Consider the following 21,995-nt stretch of genomic DNA (forward strand, 5'->3'; position numbering starts at 1 on the left):
TCTGATGCTCAAGTTTGAGAACCACCGTCTCAGGGTAGTTTTTGAGCCTTCAGACACCACAAGAAAACCTATATTCCTAGTCCAAGACCACAGATCTTATAAGCTCTCACTGTTTGATGAAAGTAGATGTTATGATAGGACTTAAAAAAAGGGGTGGCCAGTTAGCTCAGTTGGTTAGAGTGTGGTGCTGGTAGTGTCAGTTCAATCCCCACATCGGCCACTGTGAGCTGCGCCCTCCTTCTAAAAATAAAAAGAAAGAAAGAAAGCAATTCCACTTATAATAGCATCAAAAGAATAAAATATTTACAAATAAATTTTTTAAAAAAGAAAAGCACTGTCTCCTTGCAAATATAATTTTCGTGGAACAAATGCATCTTTCTGATTCTTCTCTTCGTAGGCAGGCAGGTTTTCTACTGTTCAGTTGATTTTTGACACTTAGGATATGAACAATGCAAACTGGAAAACACTGGTATGGTTTCTAAAAAGGTATCTTTTTATTCACCACATGTTTTCGAACAGCTTGCAGCCACTGTGGAGGAGTACTCACAGGCTCCAGGAAGGGACTTCGGCTGGATCTAGTCTATCAAGCGAGAATCCCCAGCCTAGAACCTGGAAAGATGAGGAGGGTCTGTCAGGTCACCATGGTCTTTGGCCTCTAGAGCTGGGGTCAGGGGCAGAGAACTCCCAAAAATAACAGAGCAAACTCCTAAACAGAGAATTCACAACTTGATCCCTTCTCTCTGCTTCCACCCTCACTTTCAGATGCTGACCTTGCTTTCAATTTCACATGGAAGCAATCAAAAAGTTTCCACTACTGCCATTACCACAACCCGCCACCTATCTATACATCTGTATCCATGTACTCTGCCTCCTCCCTTGTTACTATAGAGGGGTCTCTGCTCCAGTGTGAGGCCAGTGTGTCTATTTTTGCACTAGATCCTATCCCTGTTCACCTCCTTCAGGACAGACACCTCGGCAGCAACTGCCCCCACTCTCTCCTATGCGTCAGTTTTTACCTTCTAATGGGTCATTCACATTAGCACACAAACATGCTATATTTCCGCCTTTCTTTTTAAGAAAATTCTTGACCCCACATCCTAATCCAGTTTCTGCCCCATTTCCCTTTCATAGCAAAGCTCCTCAGAAGAGTCATCTATAGCACTGTCGCCAATTCCCCCATTTGCTCTTTAATCCATGCCCCAAGGCTTTCGTGCCCACCAAAATGACTTCTCAAGGTTCACTGTAACCTCCACGCAACTAAACCCAATAGTCAGGTCTCAGTCCTAATCTTTCTTGTTTTATCAGCCTTATTTCATACAGTTGATCACTCCCTGCTCCTTGACGTTCTCTTGTTGTCGCTTCCTGAACAATATGCTCTCCTTGGGAATTCAAATGTGAATATATCAACCGTGCCATGAAGTCTGTTGGGAAGACTTGGAAAGTACAGTCAAGAGCACCTGGACTTCCGGATTCTCACACACGCATAAATCCATTTGTGGCAGTATTCTGCAGACTGTTTCATGCCATAGCACATGTATAAAATGGTATTTTCCCAGTACTCTGGGATAATAAGACAAGACTGACCCCAACAGAAGGCGACCAACCCAGGCAGCTCTGGGCCTGAGGTGACAGAGTGCACGCATGGAGTGGCTCCAGCTTATGCCGTCACGTAAAGCCATCCCACCTCTGTTTTCCTTTCCTACAATAAAAATACAATCAGTACATGTCCTCAGTAATAGACTTTTCTGTCAAATAAATGTAGTGTAAAGGCTCAACTTAATTCTAATATCCTCTTTTTCTTAGAACTGTGAAACATTAACTCCTTCAGTTCAAGAATGATTGTATAACTCTTTTCTATGCCCCACGGCGTAGAGCACAGTGGTGAATACAGGACGTGTTTTAAAATACGTGTCACACTAAAGTTCTGCTCCAGATATTATTGCTTCAACATTGAGAAGTCATTTCTTAATCACGATATATCTTTAGACAGTATTTCTACACTATCAATCAAAAAAGGTTAGTAGACATGACTTTAAAATAGAAACCAGAAGAGGCAAGTCCAGATCCTCCTTTACTCACACAGTCCTTCATTGGAAATTCTTACTGATATCTAACCCGATGTTACCACGAGTTTAAACCTACTTTCTTTTTTATATATTTTTTTCTTTGAGAAATAATTGACCTATAACATTGTGTAAGTTTAAGATGTACAATAAGCCTTTCTTCTGTTGATTTGTCCCTGAAAAGGAAGGATGGGAAAGAGTATCTCATGAATATTCTACATCATAACAACATGAGCTGGTTATGATAGAGTCCTAATAGAATTGGATTATAGATGCTATTAAAGTTTTCCTCTATGGTTGCTATAGAAACAGTGAAGCGTAACAAAGAGAGGTTGGGGCATAAAGCTTCTCAGAGAAAAGGTATTTCAGAAAAGCAAGGTCTAAACTCATCTTACGCAAAGTCTTCAAAGTAATGGAAGCCACTCCACAAGGAAGGGGACTCATTTGGTACACAGTGTCACCTTTTCGGGTTTATACGAGGTCTGAAAATTAAGTTCGCAAACTTGTTTTCAACGATGTTGCGAACTTTTTTTGATATCAGAGGGATTTATTCATTATGAATTTGTACCAACTAGACAAACAATTAACCAAGTTTACTACTTGGAAGTGCTGAAAAGGCTGCATGAAAAAGTTGGATGACCTGAACTTTTCGCCAACAATTCATGGCTCTTATATCATGATAATGCACCAGCTCACACGGCACTGTCTGTGAGGGAGTTTTTATCCAGTAATCAAATAACTGTATTGGAACACCCTCCCTACTCACCTGATCTGGCCCCCAGTGACTTCTTTCTTTACCTGAAGATAAAGGAAATATTGAAAGGAAGACATTTTGATGATATTCAGGACATCAAGAGTAATACAACGACAGCTCTGATGGCCATTCCAGAAAAAGAGTTCCAAAATTGCTTTGAAGGGTGGACTAGACGCTGGCGTCGGTGCATAGCTTCCCAAGGGGAGTACTTCGAAGGTGACCGTAGTGATATTCAGCAATGAGGTATGTAGCACTTTTTCTAGGATGAGTTCGCAAATTTAATTGGCAGACCTCGTATGTTGTTTTGCTTCATTTGTAATTTATTGACAACAAAGAAGCAAGAAGCAATCTGCCAAGGTTGGGAACAGGGAGACTCCTATTATTCTGGGATTCTTTGTCCTCTGTTCAACGGTGACAAGCAAACCTGGAGTGTTTGCTCTCTGCTCATGCTGACACGGGAGAAGTAAACAGTCTCAACAATGGTGGAAAATGGGAAATTTTAAAGTTTGAGTAATAATAAGAACGTGGAAGGATTCTCACCCCCCCCCCGATAACCACTTATATTTCATTTGCCTCTATAACCCCAAAAAAACAATCAGAGTTACCCCTCCATAAACACAATCTTTCTCTCAAAAAATTTTAATGATTCAAAAAGTTTTTTGTGGAAGGCTATTATGCCTGACCAACACTGCTGAAACTCAGTTTTCACACTCAACTATCACCCACAAAAAGAAATCAATCCTTCAGCTGTGGAATCTAACTCTAAAGTCCTAAATGCCTTTGTAGAAAGATTTGTCCATTTCCAGCAGCTCCGTAATTAGGGGAAAGTAGTCTCTCAAAAAGGAGGCGGCGGGAAAAAAGCAAATAGAGTGGAGCAAAGCTGGAAAGGAAATCTGGATTAATTTCAAACAGGGGAAATACAATAAACTCAAATGTCCTCGGAAGGCGGGGGGATCCCGTGTTACCGCCGCACACTTCAGTTGGAAAACTCCAATTTCAACAGCACCCTTGAACTTTCTAGGAAGTTCAGAAATTATCCTCGGCCATGTTGTTTAAAGTATGGCTCATGGATTAGCAGCAGAGAGCCCTGGGAGCTTTTGAGAAATGTGGTCTTGCAAGCCTCAACCTCCTGCAATTTAACAAGATCGTCCATGTAATGTGTTAGCCTGTTACATTTTCAGAAGCACTGATTCTAGTCTAACATGCTCCTAGGTAATGCCATACTACACATCTATTGACTGCACCATGAGCAGCCTGGCTGCACATGAGAATCACCTGAGGAATTTCAACACCACGTGACGCGCGAGTCCTCCCACACCGATCCAGAGTTCACAGGTCTGGGGTTGTGGCTGGAACATTAGTACTTTTCTAAAGCTCCTGATGAGTCTAATGAGCTGCCTTTGATGTGATCCATGTTTCTCGACTAACCGTTCATTTTATAATAATTACAACCCCAAACTGACATTGTAATAGGACCTGGTGGTTTCCCTACATTATCTTATTTAGGGTCCTCGAAACAACTCTGGAAGGTACATAGAGGAGATACTGGTATACTATTTAACAGATGAGAAAACAGGACTCAACACTGGCCAAAAGCTGCTTTTACTACACTTTCAGAGCCACTAAATAACTGCTATATCCCTAGCTGACAATAGAGGAAAGTTGAGGTCTAAAAAGCAATACAGTATCTGATGTTTTCCATTGTGAGTCTATAGGAAAAGGTTGAAAGCATTTTAAAGGATAAATCATCAATTCCAATCTCTTAATTTTATATGTGAAGGTCATATGAGGAAACTAAGGCCTAGAGATTTGTCTCAAATCACAAGATTTAAGCCAAAATGAGAACTCAGATCTCCATGCTCTCAGTTTAGTATGTTTCCTACTAAACTGAGTGTGATGCATGGATTCCACAGGATACTAACGAATGTTCCTGAGAAAGGTCAGACACGCTAAGCCACCTCTGGGTTAAACCAAATTGAACAGTGTTCTTCACTGCAGGATCTCTCAGTCTTCCCTGGGCTAAGGTATCTTCCGCATCTCTGACAGCTTTATGTATAATATATGGCATCTTTCTCAACTTACTTGACCATGGAACCATTTTTTTCCATCAAGCATCTTGAAGTAGTCCTATTCCAATGAGCAGACTTTGCGGAAGGCTGTGTTAGCCTTGGCTGTCTTCAAGTTTCTTCTGCTTTACTGGTTGGGAACAATTGGATCTGCCCCTAGAGGTAGAACAGCAGCTACACAAACTGGAGGGAAGGTATCATTAGACCAGGAAGCCTTCTCCAACAGCCAGCAGAGTAGCAAAAGTATTGCCTCATCACGTTAACCCACCTTGTCCTAAAATGGACCATGCCTCAGACCTATTCCCACAACAGGAGGCGTGATTTTGATGTCCTTCTTGCCAGATGGCTGCTTCGTAATGAACATTTCCCCGTGTCAGGCATTGTGAGAAACACAACATGGATTATCTCATTTAATCCTTAGAACAATCCTGTAAGGTAAGGACTCTTATTATCCTCACTTTAACGTTTAAAAGTCTGAAATTTAGACAGGTGAAGTAACATGCCCAAACAGTACGTAATGGAACTAGGTTGTGACCCTGAAGCTGCCCGACGCCAGGTTCAGTTGTATGATTATGAGATGATGTTGCCACTATAAATCATCTTCTTTTCCATTTATCAAAGAGTATACTCCATTTACCGGAGGGAGTGAGACAGAGAAATAGAGAAAGACATTTTCAAGGAATTGGTTTTCATACAGTTGTGAAGGCTAGCAAGACTGAATGTGCGGTGTCGGCTAGCAGGCTAGAAATTCCAGCAGGAGTCATAGTCTTGAGTCTGGAGGCACAATTCCTTCCTCTTGGGGGACCTCAGTTGTTTCCTTTATGACCTTCAATTGATTGAATGAGGCTCACCCCCATTATGGAGGGTAATCTGCTTTACTAGAAGGCTACTGATTTAAATGTTATTTATGTCTAAAAAATACCTTCATAGCAAGATCTTGATGGGTTTGACCAAGCAACTGGGTACCAGAGCCTAGTCGAGTCAACACATAAAATTAACCATCACATTACATAAAACACAAAATCAGAAATGTAGATGTGTCATGCAGGAGACCCTGCTCGCTGCGCCATTTGTTGTGCAGGGTGCCAGGCGGGGTCTCTGCTCCCGCTCCCCATACAAGAACGCAGGACATGGTGAGGCCAAAAAGGAACACCCACGGAGCCATAGGTAGGGGAGTCATACCACTATATTCTCTCTGGCGGCACTATACTCTCACTGGAGGCTGAATCCACACTGTCCGCAAACCGCCATCCACACTTGCCAGCCCAGCCACCATCTTCTTGCTAGCCCCATTCTTTCTCTCCCTTCTCTTGCTGGTGTAGCCACAGCAGTTATATTAGTGGCCAATGGCTCACTGGTTACAGCTGATGGCCACCTAGCCACAGCTGATGGCCATGCAATCACAGTTGGCCATTTACTACCTGAGCCAGGCACCTGTCTATGTGAGGCCGAGAGCCTGGAAACTACTTTCTGGGGCTCTGCCCCCACAAGATGTCTTAGATCCCATAGTCCAATTTCCTTATTTTTGCAAATAAGGAATCAGGTCAGAGAGGATAAGCAGCCAGTTTATACACATGCATTCACAGGCGAACACGCACACCCAAATTCCCAGAGCCTTTCATAAATTGTTCACTACCTTCTAATGAAATTAAATGGAAAATTAAATCCTTCCAAAACACCATTTATTTTTATTTGGAAGACTTGATCAGAAAAACTCAGCAAGCAGCCAGTTCGTTTTATTATGTCTCTAGACTAATGCCCCCAACACCCTGGATGTTGGGACCACCTTCAGAGCAGATGGGGAGTCTGGAAATAGCTGACACTGTTCTCCCAGAAAGGAGTTTTCTCTCAAGTCTGCTCCTGTCCCTTCAGCACCCATCTCTAACCTCCCTAATCTCATCTCACTTCTGAAGCCTTCTTTTTGCCTGCAGGCTTACAAACAAGCTCTTCCCCTCTGGGGCTGAAACATCTCCCCACCCCACCTCACCCCACGCCTACATAGTTAAAGCCCATTTCTGCTTCAAGTCTTGGCTTAGAAATTTTTTCCTCAGGATGTGCTTCCCCTTCCCTCACTGGACTGCATTAGACGTCCTTCACATATGCCCCTACGGCATGTAATACCAACAGCCAGATATTTATCTATCTCCCCTCTAGTGTCTTATTCCATAATGGCCCCAGCATTATAGTGTGTCACATAACAGACAGTCAGTAAATATTTATTGGAAGAAGAAAGGAAGGAAAGAAGGAAATTCTGTAGGCCCCTTCTCACACTATACAGCTTAGGTCTGAATCTGTGATGGCACTTGCCCAGATAATTGTAGGGTACAGAGTAACTTTGGTTTTTTTCAGGTGCTGGGGAGTCTCTGTCTAGTGATCTGGCATCCTTGGGATTTACTTTGCCAGCTTTTGGGTGTTGATAACACCAAGGAGTTATTGGTTTAAAGTAATGGGAGACTGGACCAGGGTGGCAGCAGCAGGAATGGAAAGGGACCATTCAGAGGGATATTTCATGAGTAAATCAGCCTGCATTAGTTAGGATGTGAAACACAAGGGTGCCAAATGAGGAAGGTGGGAGAATCTGGTTTCTGTCACAAGACAGTATCATCAATTCCATATTGAGTTTGAGATTTTAAAAACTCTTGAAATACAGTTTAAAATAAAAAACAAAGAAAATCTATAACCTTCACAAATTTGTCATCTTTATATCAATTAATGTCATCAAAGAAGTGCCAAATCTGGCCAGCAGATACGCTGCACGCTTTGCGGGTCATCAAAAAGACTCTTCTCCCTTCGCTATCTATCATGTCATGGTGCCTGGAATTTTGTAATTAACATACTATTTGTCATATACCATCAAATAAATATTGTATTTACATGTTAGCTCTCTGGAAAGAAAGATAAATGGTAACAAGTGGTTACCTGTAGAAAAAGGGGATTGGGAGCTTGGGGGTCAGAGGTGGGAAGTAAATTTATAATATCTTTTACCATTTGCCCTTTGGTATCCATCGACACTTTTTTAATCATGTACATAAATTTTTAATCTAGAAAAGAAAACTTTCCTTTTATTTTTAGAAGTTGGAATTTTTCAATAGGGGATTGATTAAGTAAATTATAATACATCCATTTAGTGGAATAATGTGCCATCATTAAAATGCAAAAAAACAGCTTTGATCCAAAGATGCACTGATACAAAAGAAGTCTATAATAATTTGTTAAGTAAAAAAATTCAGTGTAAACACTAAAAATCTGCCCATTTAAAAATAACTGTATTTAAATGTTGGTTAGTGTATGCATAGGGAAAAGCTGTCAAAATACACAATAAACTGTTAGCATTGAGTACTGTTAGCAAGACAGAATTAGAGGAGACTTTTGTTTTCCAAATTATACGTTTTGACATTGCTTGAACTTTTACAAGAAGCATATTTCTTTATAATCAGATAAAAAGATAATTTAAAATATTTCAATTACATTGCAAATAGTCCAAGAATGAAGGGTCATCATCTTCAGCAGCTGAGGCAAGTTTCAAACCCTCTAAATGAAAACCAGGTATCCTGGGAGTTTGTGCATTGTCAGGAAGAGGTGTCATAATACAGTCTTGGCTCACAACAGTGTCTCAATAATGTTGAATAATTGAATTTATAATTAAGCTCAGCGATGTTTAATAATTGGACTATCAAGTTGGTACAACTTGTCTTTTTCCCCAGTGCATGACAGACTAGGTTCTTATCAGCAGATTAAAAAGTGTCTGCCCTTAAGGCCATTGCAATCTAAGGTAACTTAATCACATCTGCTTTCCCTTATTACTACTCCCCAACAATCCAAGCCTTTTCTTTCCTTTGCCCTCCTCACCTTCCCAGCCCTTTCTTAAAATTGCCTATGGGAACCACAAGAGGGCAGCATCCTCACGAACAAGAGAGACTCTCAGGCATTAGTAATCATAAAAAGCAAAGGGGTATTAAATTGTTACCAAAACTTTAGAGATTTCCGCATCTTGCGCTGAATATGTGTGGGACCACATTTACTATTTTGTTAGAAATTATAAACAGTGAGTGGAAAAGAAATTCATGCTGGCGAGTGAAGCTAATGTATTTTCCTCTCTTCCAGATGCTGTCTGAGAAGAGGTGAGATAAAACAGAGAACAGTCTAGAACCTGATTTACTCCTAATGTAAATTCTTGCACCAGGATGGAAGGAGACTCTTACCACAATGCCACCATTGTCAATGGCACCCCAGTAACCCACCAGCCTTTGGAACGCCACGGGCTGTGGGAAGTCATTACCATTGCCATTGTGACAGCTGTGGTAAGCCTGATCACCGTCGTGGGCAACGTCTTAGTCATGATCTCCTTCAAAGTCAATAGCCAGCTGAAGACAGTTAACAACTATTACCTGCTCAGCTTAGCCTGTGCCGATCTCATCATTGGGGTCTTCTCCATGAACCTCTATACGACCTACATCCTCATGGGACGCTGGGCTCTCGGCAGTCTGGCTTGTGACCTTTGGCTTGCACTGGACTACGTGGCCAGCAACGCTTCGGTCATGAACCTTCTGGTGATCAGTTTCGACCGTTACTTTTCTATCACAAGACCCCTGACGTATCGGGCCAAGCGTACCCCAAAGAGGGCCGGCATCATGATTGGCTTGGCCTGGCTGATCTCCTTCATCCTCTGGGCCCCAGCGATCCTGTGCTGGCAGTATTTCGTTGGGGAACGCACGGTACCACCAGATGAGTGCCATATCCAGTTCCTCTCTGAGCCCACCATCACTTTTGGCACTGCCATTGCCGCCTTCTACATTCCTGTCTCTGTCATGACGATTCTCTACTGCCGAATCTACCGGGAAACAGAGAAGCGGACCAAGGACCTTGCTGACCTCCAGGGCTCTGACTCTGTGGCTGAAACTGAGAAGAGAAAGCCAACTCACAAGGCTCTGCTCAGGTCTTGCTTCAGCTGCTCTCGGCCCACACTGGCCCACAGGGAAAGGAGCCAAGCTTCCTGGTCATCCTCCCACAGGAGCATCTCCACCACTGAGAAGCCATCCCAGGCCACCGGCCCAAGCACCGAGTGGGACAAAGCGGAGCAGCTCACTCCCTGTAGCAGCTACCCTTCCTCAGAGGATGAGGACAAGCCCACCGCTGACCCTGTCTTCCAGGTGGTCTACAAGAGTCAGGCCAAGGAAAGCCCAAGGGAGGAATTCAATGCTGAAGAGACCAAGGAAACTTTTGTAAAAGATCAAACTGAAAAAAATGACTATGATACCCCAAAATACTTCCTGTCTCCAGCTGCTGCTCATAGACCCAAGAGTCAGAAATGTGTGGCCTATAAGTTCCGATTGGTGGTAAAAGCTGATGGGACCCAGGAGACCAACAACGGCTGTCACAAGGTGAAAATCATGCCCTGCTCCTCGCCAGTGTCTAAGGATCCTTCAACGAAAGGCCTCGATCCCACCCTCAGCCATCAAATGACCAAACGAAAGAGAATGGTCCTTGTCAAAGAGAGGAAAGCAGCCCAGACCTTGAGTGCCATTCTCTTGGCCTTCATTATCACATGGACCCCTTATAACATCATGGTCCTCGTTTCCACCTTCTGCGACAAGTGTGTCCCAGTCACCCTATGGCACTTAGGCTACTGGTTGTGCTATGTAAACAGCACTGTCAACCCCATTTGCTATGCACTCTGCAACAAAACTTTCAGGAAGACCTTTAAGATGCTGCTTCTCTGCCGATGGAAAAAGAAAAAAGTGGAAGAGAAGTTGTACTGGCAGGGGAACAGCAAGCTCCCCTGAAAAGCTAATAAGTCCCCTCGAAAGAAAGACCATGTCAACTTCCTCTGAGCATGGGCAAGCTGACTCTGGTTTGTTTATTTTCAAAACAGGTATCTGTCATTCTGAGTGCCTGAGGACTTTGTGAAGGCTCAAAGCATGGCCAAAATGAAGGAGTCACAGCCGCCACAACTGCTGCCATATTGAATGATTCTTGTCTGTGACTAAGGTTACCTGGTGCCACTGGAGTTTGCCATTGAAGAAACAGACTCATGGCCCTTCACAAGAGGCGGCACGCTGGGTCACAATGAACAATGACTGAGGGAGCTCTTGGCTAACCTTCTATGAGGAACAGCAGGGACAAGTTGGAAACCTGCCAGAGAGTTTTGTGCCATACGTATGTGTCTAAGAAGTTGTCTTGTACCACTGAGAACAAGAAGAATGTAAGTCAGTGTCACCTGTTAACAAGAGTGATATTCAACCAGCTTCTAAGACTATCTTTATAAGCTGATCAGTATTTATTTCAAAGTATTTATTACAAAGCTGTTGTGTGTTCTGTACTGTGGTATGTTTTCCTGTCCCTACATCTAAGCAAAGCTCTTGCTCTTCACCTTCACAACCAATGCCGATTTCTGGTACCCACTGAAACCATGCTGGTCCCCACAGGACCATCCTTCCTCGCAGAATCCTGGGTCTGGAAAGACACTGCAACCAGATCACCCCCAGTCCTATAGAGGGGCCTCTATTCTGCTAATAAAGACGATCAAGTCTCCGAAGTCAGTTATTCTAGTTTTTACCAGTGGGAATGTTTTCCTTTTATCTAAACAAATACTGTGTGTTCTATTTTGTGTCCACCTGAACCCATTTGTTCATGCTCTGTTCTTAGGAAGACTAGCTGTAAAACAGCCCTTCACTGGGTAAAGACCTTCTCCAGCCTACTCCATCATGGTTCTCTGAAATTGTTTTCAGAGGTCTTACCTTCTAATCCCTTCACAAGGCAAACCTGAGGCAAAATGCGGAAAACAAATCTGAGTTCACTTCATGCTTTTGACCTTCTTCCAGGGCCCTTCAGCATACCCCAATTCACACCCAGGCAGAAAAGCCGGTCACTGTGCAGCCTCCAGCCAAAAGCGGAGGGAACAGCAGGAGAAAAGTTTTCTTATTTTTTTTTTTTATAGATCCTGCAATCATGGCTCAGGAATGACTTACTTATTCATTCCTCTCCAAATTCATGGTCAAAGATGAGAAGTCCAGACAAGTACAGTTGAGGTCCAGTAAAGCTGGCTATGGGCATTAAAAACGAAAATTCTTTAAAAACAAAATGTAGGTCACAATGATGTATAAAAATAAGTCCCCAACGTGACATTCATTCGAATATCAGGATTAAAAACCAAATTCAATTGAAATCTCTGTGTATGCAAACAAACCGAATCTAATATATTTCTTTGATAATCCTGAAAATTAAACCAGTATGCAAGAAATTGAAACTACAAAATAGTGCATACACTTAATGAAAGATTCACAAAGAAAGCAGCAGTGTAGTACACAAGAGGGGGTTTAAAGATGAAGCACTCCTGCCAGAGAGAAGTTCCTTATTTAACCTGCAGTTGATTCCATCTGCAGTTGTGTTAAAAAAATCTCCAGACTTCATTTCACTTAATACAGGCCAGTTCTTTTTCAGTCTCATTTGCTAAGGGGATGTAAAAACAACTAGTTTAGTTGTCCTGGGAATTAAGTATGTACTTGATATCAGAGACCTTCAACCTACCACTGAAAAGCAAATCAGCCTCATCCACGAAGTCCCAAGAAGGCTTCAGGGCTTTCAATAGAAACCCAAGCCGCTCTTCCAGCCCTACAGGGACTCGCTGTTGGGGTGACACATCTTGGAAGCAATGTAGCTGCTAAGCCTTTGTGAAGGGCAGGTTCACACCTGCCAAGAATTTGGTAGAGATTAGTCATGGATTGGCTCAGTTCTCCAGGAAAGACTCCCAGGCCCACAAGATGCCAACAGGGTGTGAATCCTGAGCAAACCCGCTCCACCAGCTCTACATAAACAGTTGGTTCTCTTAGTTTAAGGCTTTGATTCCTGAGGAAAATGAAAATCTCTCCAAGAGAATAGCACTTCGGGGGGAAAAAAAAAAGAAAAGAAAAAGAGACAAGACAGTACTTTGATCCCACATTGGGCATTCACTGTTCACCAAGAGAAACAAGCTAATTCAAACAAAAGAATGTAGAACTGGTGGGAGGCGCAGGCAGGAAGTTGGTGGTATACTTTTCACACTCCACAGTTGCCTGGGACTGAGCCTTTTTGTTCATCATTTGCGAAATTAGTTGAGAGGCCTATGCTTCCTTCTTTATCATCGACTTTGGGAAGCCACTAGTTTGGCACACTACCTATGCCCTTTGACATAGACCAAAAAAAAAAAAATGCCCAAACTACTCGGGGAAACTGGCACAGGGCCTCTGGTAGGGTCCTCAGAACGAACAGATCCAACTACAAAATCTAGGGACATGGGATGACTTCGGATCTCAGACCTTGGCTGTCCCAGTCTCCCAAGCTGTCCATCGTAAACCAGGTACAGCGCTGACTAGCTATGTAGTAAATGCTGCATCGTCGCTCACATTGTGTTTCTCCTTGGCTGTGAATTTGATGGCTTGTCGAGGAATCTGTTTTCAGTACAGTTTTTGGTTAAAGTATTTTGTCAATATTCCCAGCCTCTGCTTTGCTCTCTTGGTGAATGTCCTTTGAGAGCAATAATGATGTTCAGCTCTTTGTAATCATGAAATCTGTACCTAACCTCTGGATTCGAATATCCAGGTGTCTACTGTAAATACTGGGATCACAGCAAAGGTTGTGGAGGCTGGGCTGCTTTTCTGTATCATCCGAGCATTATTCTGGATATTAAAGAAATTAACCCACACAGTAGTCCAATGTAAAACATACAAATAAGAAAATGGTCTCAGGTTACCCTGATAGGTCCATCTGTGTAGAGATCCCACACACTTGCATGGCCTGGCCTTTTAAGAAGGAAGGAGTTAATACACAGTATACATACATGTTCCTCTTGCTACCTTTGTGATTTTCCCCTTGGCTCTCAAGTTACCAATGACCAAATTGAGATGAAATAATAAGATTCCTGTGACTACACTTCCCTTTCTGTCCAGGACAAGGGAGCTGGGCAGACCTCAAACCACAGCTTTTAGTTGGTACAGACCCCACAACAAAACAGAATAGTAGCATTGCCTCTTCAACTGCTGAAAAGGCATGTGTCTACTGATTAAAAACAGTGAGTTCATACTGACATCTGCGATCCCAACCCTATACCACAGGATTCTTCCCTTTCCATATTTGTATCTCCCTTCTCCAACAGTGAGAATCATCATTTGCTCATCTGCTCAATTTGCTCGAGGCTTGAAGAATTTCAGAAGTGCAACACCCGTGTCATTGTGAAAAACCAACTTTTTAGTAAAGTTCCAATATTTGTTTGCAGTTCTTGTTGTCTTAAAATTGAAGGGATATAGTCAAATTCCTACATTTAATCATTGCTTCTGTTTATGAGGACACAGGTAGAACAAGTTGAACAACTCTGGAGACATTAAGCAATAATAAGCAGAAGGCTGACATTTAAATATTCATATAAGATCAAAGAGGGCACATCCAGCAGGGTAAATTATCCTCCCAAAGAACTGCACTGTCCCCCATCTCTTGATGAATTAAAGTGTGTGTGGGGGGGGGAGAGGCTACCATCTTAAGTTTATCTGCGATTACTGGTATGCAAAAAAAAAGCAAACAAGCCAAGACCCAGCTCTGTTCACTGGCCTTGACCATCATCCAGACTTACCCATATTAGTGTGCTTATGGCAACCTACTTATCCAAAAGCCCTAATCTTATTTTATGTGGCCCTTGAATAAGCCTCCTACCACCGGATGCCCTCACGAATGCCCTTCGGCTCCTGCTAAGACCAATTCTCCGAAGAGTTTCATTTCCCAGTTCCTGGCAATGATTTTCTAGAGAGAATGATCCTGCATAAACACATTCCCAGTGGTGTCCTAGCAAAGGAATGGGCGCTCTGACCTTCAACAAACAGCGGCTCATACTCAACCCACTTATCCCCAATATCACTAGTGGAGGTGGCCCTTATTTTTAGTAGTCCCACATATACCCAAAGATAAGCTTATGGACTAGCCACTTCCAGTCAAAATTCATGAAGCTGTTGACCATGATGTATTAACTATAGCCAATTTCCCTACTGTATCTTACAGTAGACTGTAGTGGAAAACAACACAGCAGAGGAAAAGGTCATACAGATTTAAACTGGGACTGGCAGGACCACTCTTCTCCCTGAAAAACCAGATTGCCGTGGCTGAAATCTTTTGGCAGGTCCTGTGGACCCAGGAGTAGGGCCAATCCAGGGGAGTCAGAAACAAAAACTATTCTAGGTTTTGTGTGTTTTTTTTGTTTTGTTTTTTTAGGTTTTGTTTTATAGTCACTATATTTCACAGTATGGCGATTAGTAAAATAATACATATTTGCTTGGAAAATAAATAAGCAAATAAAAAATTACCATTAATTCTATCACACAGAGATAACCTCTACTAACTATCTCAGCATCTATTCTTATAATCTTTTTTTCTACGTTTAGACATACACTTTTTAAAATACACAGAGCTGCTAAGTACTGTTCGGCAATCCTTATGTTCACGTCTTGCAGACTGGTCACTCAAGCTCTTCCAAAGCAGAAAATCATAAGGCTTCAATTAACACGGGGAGCTCCCATCCATACTACTTCTGTCCTTCTTCATCTCTGTTAGAAGCACCCAGTATAGCTTAGTCTACAGGGATTACCGCCCTCTGCAAGTCTGAACTTGAGAAGAACCAATCATTACCTGGAGGGATTTTTTTTAAGACTTATATAAAGTCTAAGTTGTAAAATAACTGTTATTTGTTTCCTAGGGCTGCCATACACAGTGACACAAACTGGGTAGTTTAGAAAAACAGAAATGTATTATCTCAATTCCAGAGGCCAGAAGTCTAATATCCAAGTGTCTGCAGGGCCCTCTCCCTCCGAAGGTGCTAGAGAAGGATCTGTCCCAGGCCTGCCTCTCTCCTAGCTCCTGGGAGCCTCGAGTACTATTCCTCGGTTTGGTGATAGCCATCTTCCCTCTGTGCATGTCTGAGTCTGCGTCCAAAAGTCCCCCTTTTATAAGGACACCCGTCATATGGGCTTTGGTCACCCCAATGATCTCATTTTAACTTAATTCCCTCCATAAGGATCCCATTTCTAAATAAGGTCTCATTGTGAGGTACTGGAGATTAGGACTCCAATGTATCATTTTGGGGGACACAATTCAACCCATAACAATAACCAAGCAAGAAAAACACTTTCCAATTTCATAGATGAACAGACTGTAGACCAACGCTGTGTAATGTCACATGGGAAGGACTTCCGAGCCACTACTGAGAAGGTCAGCAGCATCCTCAGCTCCGTCACAGAGACCTGGCAGGACGAGGAAGTCTTGACAGGCATAGGACAGTTACCTAGTATTTTCCAAATACATGTTTGCCTCTTCTCTCCTGGCCTGAGCAAATGCAAGAAACTAAAGCAATGGGAGCAGGATTTAAAGCTCCTACTATGTTTGCAAGGAGCACCTCTGGAGGCTTCAGTCCCGCACATCTGGAGCCTAGCTTGACAGTGTGCTCTCTGAAGGTGCAACTTGGAAATTCTCCAAGGGAAAGTTTCCTTCCTAAATTCCCAAGCATCACCTCTCAGGGGCTCTGAGGGCTTAAATATCAGAATAGAACAAAATAAAGACCTTGGGCTATGAACTATCTATAACCAGGATGAATGGACCATTAACTTGATCCTGACCAATTTCTTAAAACTATTAATGAAAGCACTCGGGTGTTTTTTTTTATCTCCACAGTGAATAAGTTCTATTCAAAATCAGTAACCCTTGTTTCATTTTTATTCAGAATCTCAGAATCATTTTTCCTTTCTTTTCTCTATTTGTCACTGCAGTCACCTCCTCCAAATGCCCCAAACCTTTGCATCCTGTTTCCTTCATCTTCTTAGATCCAAGAACCACCATCCAGACAACCTGATTACTCCTTTGTTTGATAACTTATTTGCTCAGCAAATAATTATTGACCTATGTTGAAACCTTAGGTACACAAAAGAGAAGACACTGTCCCTGCCCTCCAAGTACAGAGACTAACAGAATGAGGGACAGAACCATGATACAGAGAATCACTGCAGTGAAGGCTGACGGTGCTCGTCCTCCCCAAGCACAAACATTTCCCTTCTCCAGGCCTCTTTTGTCCCTGCTCTTTGGCACAGATGGGGAAACTAGCACCAAGGTCTGAACTGCAAAGGGTAGAGCCCTTACATGAGCGAAGAAAAAGTGTGAGTGAAGAGTGACAAAATGTGGCTTATATCCAACATTCCATTTAGAAGTACAGGCCTCTGGTCTTTTCTACCCATTGGTTCCAAGTCCCTGGGCCACATGCCAAGATGCTATGCCTTTCAGAAAGTAGTCTTGCCCTATCAGGAGGTAGCCTAACCTTCCTATTCCACAAGCCAAACCCCTCTCAAGGATACAGGTCAGGTAGGAATGTAGAAATTAGAGGAGGTGTCAATAGAACCCTGCAAGGATACTTTCAAAGTCAATACATACAACATATTTACATACATACAACTTGAAGCAGGGAAGACAGAAAAGAGCCACAAGTTCAAGGTAGGAGCAGTTAGTTCAGAGTGGGAGGGCTGAGAGCCTACCAGGAGTTAAAAGCACTCTGAGAGTACTTGAAGAACAGCAGAAACCACCTTCCCACCGATTACCACCAGCTCCAAAGAGGATGAAGGGAAAGAGAAGCCATCTTTATGCCACAGACCTCGGCTGAGCCACAGGATTTAAAGCTACGAGGTTGGACCAGAGGTGGGCAGGGAGCAAGGCAAGAGGGAAGACAAGGCTTGTTTTTCTTCCAATGCACATATTATCTCAGAGTTTCCGTGATCCTGAGATTTCTACTAAAGATTCTAGGCTTTTCGGCAATGATTTTCATACCACAATATGCTCGAGACGGCCAGGTGACCACGGAACGCCACACACAGTGCTTTCCCTTGTATTTTGTCCTGAGAGGAGCAAGGTGTGCTCTTGGGGAGGTAAGGTGGATTCAGGCACCCAGGGGGCTTGTACCTCTCCAGGTCCTCTTCCCTCTTCTGGGAGTGCTCTCGCTGTACTGTGCTTTCAGTTTCTTCAAGAACCGACTTCCCTCCCACCTCATCTCTCATGGGGAAGCTCCTCACCCGTATCCTTTCTTCTCGCCTCAGCCTAGTTAATTCCTAGATAGTCTTTCATCTTACCTTCCTGTTCATTTTCTCAGGGTTGTGGTCCTACATTTGCCCTCTACCTTTTCAGCCAGGTTTCCATGTTATGAGGTTTCATAGCACTTTGGACTTTTCCTTGGAGCACCCATTAAGGTTTTCATTACACATTTACGTGTTTGGTTGATTGTCTACTTCTCCCACTAAACTCTAAGTTCTGAAGCCATAGTTCATGCTATTTTACTAATCACTGTGTTGTCCTACCTATTAGCCCTTGGCACATAAAACAGGACAGATGCTTCAAAATGCATTCTTTACTAAGAAGGTATATGCATACCTGAGGTAGGAGATGGCGGCAAGGCGAAGTTCCTGGGTTTTGTGGGGTTTTTTTCTTTTTTCTTTTTTCCTGGCATGGCCTTGTGGTTCCCTGAAAATCAGAAGTTTAATTCACTATGGGTCTCTGACCTCTGTCTAATAATTTGAGTTGGGATTGCAACAATATATTATGAAGCTATATGTGACAGCTACTCAAGAACTGTTTCATAGGAGAGACTGAGATTCCTTCTACCCTTCCTTGAGTACAGGAGGATTGTATTTCTAGTGGCTTACGGTCCAGGAGCTCAGGGTCCAGAGAGGGAAATCAGAGATGTAAACAGGTAATCCGATAAAATTAGTGCTCGAATGGCCTAAGTACGGGCATGAAAGGGAGACAAGAGGCTCAGCTCCACGCCTTGGGGGCATCGGGAAGATTTTTGTTGAAAGTGATTTCTACAGTAAGTCCTGAATAAGATATAAGAGGTAGACAAGGGAAAGGATAGGAGGGAGGTTAGAGTTGAGAGAAAGAAATAATCCAAAAGGCCCAGAAGTGAGTGCACATATAGAGGGGAAATGCGAAAAATTCAAGATGTGGGAAAGAAGTGAGTCTGTAGGGACTGTGGTCAGGAGATTTATCTTGAAGTCCATAGTCTATAGAGGGATGTAACAGGGGAGTGGCCGCATCACACCTGCCTTTGAGAAAGATCTTTGTTTACAGTGTCTGAAGCTCCAGGCGCTGCAACCTAGGACAACTGCTTTCTCTTGGAAGTCAACTTCTCTTGACTACACCACCCTTCTCTCTGAGGAGTACTTGGAAGGAGCGAGGCAAGGCAAGTCCCTAGATCATGACAATAAAGGTAGGCAGAGGGTGGACAAGCTGGAATAGACGTATGGCTGTGTTGATCCCGGGTATATGAAGGTTCAGTTTTTTTAGTGCAAGAAAAGCACTACAGGAAGCAGTGAACAGGATTTGCTCTACGTTACCAGCTGGTGAGCTTGGGAAAAATTTAACCTGTTTCCTCATCTGAAAAGTAAGACTATTAATAATTACAGACATTAATTGAGGACTTAACATTAAATGAGATAATACACGTAAAGTGTTCTGAACAGTTCTCATAAAACAAGTTATTTCCCCCATTTTCCAGATGAAGCTTTTGGTCTGTTGTATACATGATAAAACTGAGGCTCAGCAAGGTTTCCCAAGATCATACAATTAGTAAGTGATGAAGCCAGGACATGTGTTCACCCAACCTCTCCCTTAAGTCAGAAAGTTCCTTCGGACCCATTCATTCAAGATGGATATGGAGACAATACAGCAACTTTGTGTGACAAAGGGAAAAGGAAGAGGCTCTCAGCGGGTTAGAGAGCATTTTGATCATCTCTGGAAAAGTGTGTAAATGCGCCACTTGGATTCAAGTGACAGAAACCTACTAGCTAATTTAACAGATAAACATGATACTATAGGATAGAGCAATGCTCCATGGAACCCAAGGATGAAAACACAGCCACCTCAGGAAAGGATTTGAATGAAGGTACAGTTCTCAAAATTCATCTTCCCTTTCAGCTCCTCTGTACATCTGCTTCATTCTATACTTTCTCTCTGGAACCTGTTTTCTCTTTTTTTATAGGTTACATGATAGAATATATAGGCATGAACATCATGTAAGTTTATATGTTGCAATCTACTCTGCTAGCTCCTCAGTTTAAATTTCAAATTCCCAAGGAACACCCTTCAGCCTAACCTGGGTTAGATGCCCCCCTGGACCAATCAGCTAAGCCCATAAAAGCAGGGCCACATTCCACAAATAGAGCTGTTGGGAGAACACTCCTTCCGGTTGCACCCATTCCTCAGGGAAGAACCAGTTACAAGGGGTAAACTGGATAACAACTCAACAGATGTACATTAAAGAAAGGAAATCTCTTCCTGTCAGTGTTTAGATTTTCCTCTCCCCTTCCCCACAGTCCAACTGTGTTACTATATCTCATTTTCTCCTCCGCTGATACCTTATTGATCCTACCATTCTTCACATTCTGAGAATAAAATCATTTACTTTTGGGGATAGGAGAAAATTTGAGAGACCGCCAGTTAGGTGCATATACAAACCATCCTAAGATATGACTTTTTGCCCAATTTTTTAAGAACTTTCAAGAAAAGTAAATCTCATAATCAGTGGCATTTCACAATTTTGTTTACCATGCTAAGAAATTCTTCACAACTACAGCTGACCCTTGAACAACTTGGGGATTGGGGTGCCCACCTCCTGCGCAGTCAAAAATTCATGTATAACTAGTCGGCCTCGGGCACACACAGATTCCTAACCATGGAATTGACCCTTGAACACCTCAGGCTTGAACTGCACAGGTCAACTGAAAAATCATGTATAACGGACCCACACAGTTCAAACCCGTGTTGTTCATGGGTCAACTGTAATTCCTTCTGCTGCAATTCAAGTCCATTTCCTTTCTCAGACTTCATGGAGTGGTACACAGCTGACCAAAGTTTGCTTTAAAGGGATTAACAACCAGTTGAGAAATCCCCTCAGCATTCTCTTTACCAAACTGCAAAAATTGGACCCTTCAATCCTTCCTAAATTGTATCTAATACACTCATGAGGTCAATAGAATCATTTGGGGAATACAATTTAATCATTTGGATAAACATGAATATTAATCACTGGCAGCTTTCCTCTAGCCCTTCTCTGTGCATCCTTCTACAGGCTAAGACTGAACACAGTACTCATCTAGTCAGAACAGATGATACGTAAGGGGTTAGGGTGCAGATAGTAGGGGAAGGGATGCAAGAGGCTTTCACAGAATCCACCACAGGAAGAGTAGCTGAGCCTCCAAGGAACTGGAAGGTTATTTGGCAGCTACTCTCTCCAGCTCTCTGGGGTCATCATGTTCGCCACGTGGCATTTGTTATACTCTTTGGTAGCCAGATTCATTAGACTTGTAGATTCCACTTTTGATTCTGCTTACCTGCGGCTCAGCTCAACATACTGCCTTCTCTGATCCAGTACCACCCCACTAACTGGCTCAAGTCCCACCCTCGGTCACACAAGCTGTGGGTGGAAAGGCTGGTCCATCCAGTCCTGTGGAGAGACAAATGCAAAACGGTGTATTTCTTTCTTTCTTGTGTGTAATGGAAAGATTCCATTACAGCAGTTATTGCAAGGAAGCTTTCCTCAACTATCTTCTCATGATCCCTTATGAATCATCTCATCACACTTCTAGAATGATTCCATTTCTTAATCTTCATGCCAAATTTTCATGATCATTTAATTCTGAATAGTATCTTATGTTTTTACTATTTAGAAATACTTTTTAAAATCCAAATGTATGTAGCTCACTAAAAGTGAGAATAAATGAGTTACATTTATATATGGAAAATTGATTTCAAAATAACATCAGGATGTAGATACGAATTTTTAATAATTACTAATTTATGAAATTTTAGTGGAATTAAATGCCGTCAAAAGTTTTCTATTGGAAATGCTCTGCACAACTAGTTTTTATGGCTCAACCCATTCTTGTTTACTACTTGACCTTAATTTATTCTTCCCTCTTCTCAGCTTTGCTTGTCTGGCTGACTCAGTCCTAACCAGACTGTAGCCACTGTGAAAGGCTTTGGTTCCCCTATGCTCCCATAATACAGTTAGTGTTACTGTGTGAAAAAAGATATGCTAATATTTGGTGGGATTTGGGGAGGATT

At 42.6% G+C, this 21,995-nt stretch overlaps 1 protein-coding gene and 1 long non-coding RNA gene across 2 annotated transcripts in view; one reads left to right on the forward strand and one right to left on the reverse strand.

Moving 5' to 3' along the window:
• Positions 1–16,691, forward strand: part of CHRM5 (cholinergic receptor muscarinic 5) — a 73,092-nt gene extending 56,401 nt beyond the window's left edge. Inside the window, exon 2 of the mRNA XM_019752875.2 lies at positions 8,988–16,691. Within this exon, the coding sequence (XP_019608434.2) occupies positions 9,068–10,666 (1,599 nt within the window). The 5' untranslated portion in view covers positions 8,988–9,067 and the 3' untranslated portion in view covers positions 10,667–16,691. The remainder of the gene's footprint in view (positions 1–8,987) is intronic.
• On the reverse strand, positions 471–21,689 carry LOC141570605 (uncharacterized). Its single transcript, XR_012494794.1, has 2 exons — positions 18,306–21,689; positions 471–609 (listed from the first exon to the last, which is right to left on the reverse strand). It is a non-coding gene; the product is annotated as an uncharacterized LOC141570605 (long non-coding RNA).
• Between the last annotated feature and the right edge of the window lie 306 nt (positions 21,690–21,995).

The sequence above is a fragment of the Rhinolophus sinicus genome, linkage group LG03 (genome assembly GCF_036562045.2).
Source record: "Rhinolophus sinicus isolate RSC01 linkage group LG03, ASM3656204v1, whole genome shotgun sequence".
Classification (NCBI taxonomy): domain Eukaryota; kingdom Metazoa; phylum Chordata; class Mammalia; order Chiroptera; family Rhinolophidae; genus Rhinolophus; species Rhinolophus sinicus.